We start from the raw sequence: 6380 nt of genomic DNA, 5'->3' as shown, positions 1-6380 counted from the left end.
TTGGGTGGAAAGGCATTGATTATGTAGTAAATATAAAATAAGAATCTTAGTAGTGATTACATGTGGTAAAGCTGTTGATGTAACTAGAAGCACAGATGAAATAATATATCTGAAGCTTATGTTCAATATCACTAAAATTAATAAATAACGTTAGGGCAAGAGTGGTGGCGCAGCAGATAGGGTGTTGATTTTGCAAGTGGCTGACCTGGGTTGAATTTCCAGTATCTCATACGTAACTCAAACCTCAAACCAGGAGTGTACTCTGGGCAAAGAGCTAGGAGTGACACCTGAATAACAGTGGTTGTGGTACAAAAAAGCAAAATATAAAAATATAATTAAAATTAAAATATATATATATATATACTTATATTTTCTTTCACTTAAGTCTTTATTGGGAATCAAGTAAAGTATAATTCAATTCTAACAATACCAATAACAAGCTGAATCAGATCTAGGTAATACAATAAAACTTACATGAAACATGAAATAGTGTATATTTGAATTTCATAACAAAGAAAATAAATATAGCTACTTAGTAAAACTTCAAATAACTATAAAAATATTTGAAAAGTAGTCAATGAAAGAAAGGCAGTATTATTTGAAAATAAAGACATATATTTTAAATATATGCTCAGCATGAAAAGAAATACAATAATGTTTAGATATTGAAGATTATACAGATTATATAAATATGTAAACAAAATATTATTCTAGTAGAAAAATTGTCAGTCTACCATTCTTTCCTTTTACTTATGAGTCTTTATTGTCATTTATGAGGTTCATTTTAATTACAAAATATCCATCTTTTTTATCATGTTCTTAAAAGCATCTTTTACTTGTTTATTTCTCAGTGTATAAATGTAAGGATTCATCATAGGAGCCACAGAAGTAATTAGCAGAGCTATCCCTTTATTTAAAGACACCCTTTCTTTGGCAGAGGGTTTTACATACATGAAGATGCAGCTGCCATAAGAAATAGACACAACTACCATGTGAGAAGAACATGTAGAAAAGGCTTTCTTCCTCTGCTGGGAGGAAGGTATAGCTAGAATGGTTTTAATGATCTTTGTGTAGGAGAGTACCACTAACACCAGTGTAACCAGTAGTGTCAGAATAGCTGATAAAAGTGCCATTAGTTCTATTGTTGTTGTGTCTGTGCAAGAGAGCTGTAATAGAGGGGAAGCATCACAGAAGAAATGATCTATCTCTTTGGCACAGAAATCAAGCTTGAGACCTAAAGTGAGTGGTGGAAAAATTATTAGGAAACCAGATAACCAGGAAGCAAAAATCAACATGTTACAGACTCTGTTATTCATGATGGTCATGTAATGAAGGGGTTTACAAATGGCCACATAACGGTCATAGGACATGGCAGCTAAAAGAAAAAATTCAGTTGCACCCAAGAGAATAGTAAAAAACAACTGTGCTATACAACTGCTATAAGAAATGGTCCTATTACCAGTTGCCATACTGACAAGAAATCTGGGGATGCAGACAGTTGTAAATGTGATTTCTAAAAATGAGAAATTTCGAAGAAAGAATTTCACCAGTAGGGTGAGTGTGATGATAGTTAGGTTTCCAGCAACACTTAACATGTATGTGAAGAAAAGAAGAACAAAAACTACCACCTGTAATTGTGGATCATTTGTCAGTCCAAGAAGAATAAATGTGGTCACGGTTGTGTGGTTTCTCATAGTTGGCTTCTATTTAAAAGAACAAATAATAATAGAAATAAGTCTCAAAAGAGAAAAAGCTATGTGACATAACTATTATTTTAAATACCTCTATAAGCACAGAAGCAACTTACACCAAGAAACTACATCTTTGTTTAGTAAACAATAACAGCCTGTAACATTCATACCAATCTTACTCATTTTCGTGAATAAAAATGAAATCCCACTTTTTCTTTTCTCGTCTTTTACATTCAGTTATTTCTAAAAAATATAAAATATATCTGACATAAAGGCACAAAAAGAAAGCAAAATAATTTAACTTTTGTATTTATAATTGACCCTACTTATTTAGTTTACAGCAAATATTATAAAGTTCTCCTCAGCTGCTTTACCCAGTAGTACTAAGCAGGTCTTATGTTTCTGTGTTTGATTTGGGTATGTGGTATTTGTTAGTCCATGTTGGGGTATACCAGAGCCACATTGGAAGTAATTAAGAAAAACATGAGCTACACCTCTATCCACTATTTCATCCTTTTAGGCTCTCTAATGGCTCTTTATTTCCTTTTGTATTAAAATTAAAATAATTCATGATTCCAATATCATGAATTATTGTGCATTTATTATATATTCAATTTAATCATTTATATGTTTATTTATATGTACATAGTTTAATTCATATTTTGTATTTTATAATTTGTTTATAAAATTATAGAATCTCAGGTGGTTATATAATGCTAATTTTATATGGCATATAAGAGGCTAACTAATATGCCATATTTAATATAGAAACTATATTTATTTGTATGTATAAATTATCTATAGTTCTGTTATTATTTTGCCTTAATCATTTGTTTATAATATTATAGAATCTCAGGTGATTAGTATCATGCTTCTATACGTACATAAGAATTACAGTCACAAACATATAGTGCTACCCCATCACCAAAACTATTACTGCACTTTTTCTCTTAATCAAGCTTTCTCTGGTTAATTATCATGGTATTTATCTAGCCTGAGTCATTTTGCTTTGTTTTATGTTCTTTTGCTAGTTTGGAAATCATATTCAACACATTGCAGAGAACAACCAGAAATCATCTATCATTCTATATTTCACTTAGTGTAATTTTAAGAAATAAAAATCAAATAGCTAAACTGTCCTCTTGTCAATTGATCTTAAAGCTATACAACATCAAGAAACCTTTAAAACAAACATTTTTTAGGTAAGTTAATAATTTTTTAACATTGTTGGGAATAAATCCGACTTTGGTAAACATTGCTTCCTCTGGGTTTATGATCCTTCATGATTGATTTTGAATTTTTTAAGAAAAATAATATTAACTTTTTAAGTTTACAATAAATATCAATTTATCATTCATTTTTCATAAGTATAGAATATAAGTAATAGCTTTACCAAAATTCTGAACCTTTACAATTTAAATAATGATGAAATGATTCACTCATATTTTTCTTTTTTTCCTGAAAGTATTTTACTAATCTTTGTCAGTTTCTTTTTTCTACTTATAAAGAGAAGATCATAATATCAATAATGATGAGGTATATACACTTTCAAAGGATATAGAGGAAATATGCATTCTTATATGGATAGTCTTTAGAATAAAATATAAGGTAAAATTACTTCACACTAAATTAGAATAATTACAAATAATAACACAATTTTTCTTTTTAATTCTACTGTAAAACTTTTTTCAAATGACTTAAATAGCTATTGTTTCCAACTTTGTCTAAAATCCCAAGGGTTTTTACAATGCTTCAGTGATTTTTAAAGTAAAAGATAGATTACTTCTGTAAATTAAAATTAGATAAATTGTTTTTAAATATTTTATTCTCTTATATTTATTATAACCTTATTAAATTAAGAGTTCTCTAGTTCAGGACATATACATAGTTCCAATGATAACTCAGAGTATTTATAATAACCACATATAAAAATATCACTGGCAATTGCACAAAATTATCAAGAAGAAATAGCACAATGATTTCAAAAAGAAAATTTCTGAAATTCTGTTCATATTTTGAAAGATGTCTATACAGTTTTCATTAAAGATCACAAGTTTCTTAATAAACATAAAAAACATAAAAAACATAAAAAACACTAAAATTCTTTCTAAATGACAGGTCTTAAATAATGCCATACTAAATCAGCACATATATGAGTCATTTTATTTCTGCACTAAGCACTAGAGTCTACTGAATTCACATTTAAAAAATAATAATATTTTCAAAACTTAATTCCACTACCATAAAATTAATTCCTGATTTTTTTGACATGAATATACACAAAGAATGTTCCTAGTGGTTGCCTGCCCTCATACTTCTACCTGATTCTTAGCAAAATCACATTATTTCTAGTAAAGTATCCTCATGATGAAAGATGCAAGTTTTATCATAATAATAAACTTACCTAGTTTTATTTCTCATTTTGAAAAATCTGACCACGTTTAACCTTTTATTATATTTAGCTAGAAACCAGGTATTTCTATATTATAAACAAAAAGAATACATTTTTGAAGTTTAAAAATGAAATGTAAATAGAAGTTAATACTTGTTCTTTACTTTAAGATATTTTGGTCCTCAAAATATGAGAAGCCATATTGTTACATTTGCAATTTTACATTAAAAGGATTGTAATCTATTTTATAATTCTACCACTCTCTCAAGAGAATTAATTTCTTAAAAAATGTTTTTAAAAAGGAAATATTTCTCTGGAGACTGGTAAGCACAGATGCTAAAATACAAAAATTGAATAAGTGAAAAAATGATTTAATCTATAAATTGAAGTCTGAAAATATGACTACATAGTTGAAACAGCTGCATATGAATAAACATAAACCTTTGATTTTTATATTATTATAGAAGTAGCATTGACTATATACAACTAATATATCTTAGGTACAATTATAGGTGCTGAAATGTATTAATTGAGTACTATTTTATATTTCTTCAAAATATTTGTCACTACATCACACATACCATCAAAGAAACAATACACTTTTGCAACCGCGACTAACTTCTACCAAAGTCTACTAAATCTTTAAAAATGAAAATCTGAGTGTTAGAGAAATGACTTAAGTTGTAGAGCACAAGCTTTTCATGATTGAATTCTTAAAGTCCATCCTTCACATAGCATTTTTCCTACTACTGTCGGGTGAAATCCCTAAAAATGAAATAAATAGTAATTAATTTTTGTTCAAGTAGTTCTTCATATAATTACTAATTTTTATTTTTATGTGTGCCTTTAATTTTATAATATTTAATTGAGGTTTCCTTGTTTAATAAAACTTCATATTTAAGGCATGCTATTTCACATCACTTCATGTTATATGTTACCTTACCATGCCTCAACACCAAAACAGGAATATATTTATAATTAACTTAGATTGTAGTACCTACTGAGTTTAAAGTTCAAAAATCCAAAGATTTCCACATAAAATTAGGTTTAGAATATGAGAATCCATGAACTTCTCAAGACAAACAAGTAAATATATTCACACCTGCTTCTATGTGTCTAAATCAAAACTTTGTAAAAGTTTGTTTGATTCTACAAAAAAATTACACTTAAGATCACTTACCGTTTTACATTTAATTACAAAGTCATCCTATTACAGATAAATTATAAGTCAGTGCAGCATATAATATTAAAATATTTTATAAACTTTAATATTAAGATAAGACTATGATCACATTTATATATTTTGGTCACTTTTGACAAGTAGATATACCCATAAAAGTAACTGTCAGATAAAGAAACTGAGTTCTTTGTTCATTGCAGTTTATTTCCAATCATTTTTTTTTTTCAGGAATAATTGTTTGTAAAGGACTAACCCTAGGTCCTCAGTGAACAGGTCTGAAGCAGGGATACTGTAAGGACTAAGAGACCGAAATAAGAGAAAGAGCATGAGATTAGAGAGCTCACAGCCTGATAGACAGAGACGCTTGACAATCTTCTTTATATAATATTTATTGCCTAAAATCAATAATCATCAAAAAGAGAACAACTTTCATTGATCAAATGCCTAATTATATTAATTTATCCAGGCTAGACTGTTGCACTATCAAGTCTTTATTCTCAAAGGGAGAATGTTCTGGAGTAGAGAGATAAAGCATTTACAATATCCTTACAGCTAAGCTTCTTCCTCAGGCATCAACATTATGGGTTGATAGTCCGCATAAACCTGCTCAATCCTATCTTTGTCTTTTATATATCTCAACCCTTAATACACAAAAATTGTCATCAAATCCAATACATTTGATAAACTTTGACTATTATGCCCTGTAGCTCACAACTAACTTACATATTTTGCTTGCTGGAGGCCCAGGTTATAATTCTCACAGCATCTAGTCTGATGAACACAGCCAAGAATGAACCCTGACCAGGTAGGCAGAAATAATTACGATATGTAACACAGCTGGATAATATTTTACTGGCTTGTTTTATGGAGGTAAGGATCTATAAATTCATCAAGAGTTACAAGTTATATCTTCTATCTTTAATCTATATATTTATTAGCAGAAAACATGGAAAGAAGCATGGCACACAAATCACTTGGACAAATCATATCATTATGGATAGACCTAGAGATGAATTTAATAGCTGCTACTTTATATTGCACAGTTAAATACGAACTAATACAGATATAAGTATGCAAAATCCATGGCAATATAAAATCCAGAGAGCATCTTATATAA

General features: G+C 28.8%; 1 protein-coding gene across 1 annotated transcript; it reads right to left on the bottom strand.

Annotated features, from left to right (window-relative positions):
* Positions 1 to 788: 788 nt before the first annotated feature.
* On the bottom strand, positions 789 to 1694 carry LOC126022605 (olfactory receptor 6C74-like). The gene has a single exon (XM_049783574.1). The coding sequence runs from the start codon at positions 1692 to 1694 to the stop codon at positions 789 to 791; it is 906 nt and encodes a 301-aa protein (XP_049639531.1).
* Positions 1695 to 6380: the final 4686 nt, after the last annotated feature.

The sequence above is a fragment of the Suncus etruscus genome, chromosome 11 (assembly GCF_024139225.1).
Source record: "Suncus etruscus isolate mSunEtr1 chromosome 11, mSunEtr1.pri.cur, whole genome shotgun sequence".
Lineage (NCBI taxonomy): Eukaryota > Metazoa > Chordata > Mammalia > Eulipotyphla > Soricidae > Suncus > Suncus etruscus.
Note: the sequence above shows the minus strand (reverse complement) of the source record. Positions and strands in the feature narration are given on the sequence as shown.

Bases quoted from the DNA above. Each gene is read 5' to 3' on its own strand.
- LOC126022605 (XM_049783574.1), bottom strand. From the start codon at position 1,694: ATGAGAAACCACACAACCGTGACCACATTTATTCTTCTTGGACTGACA.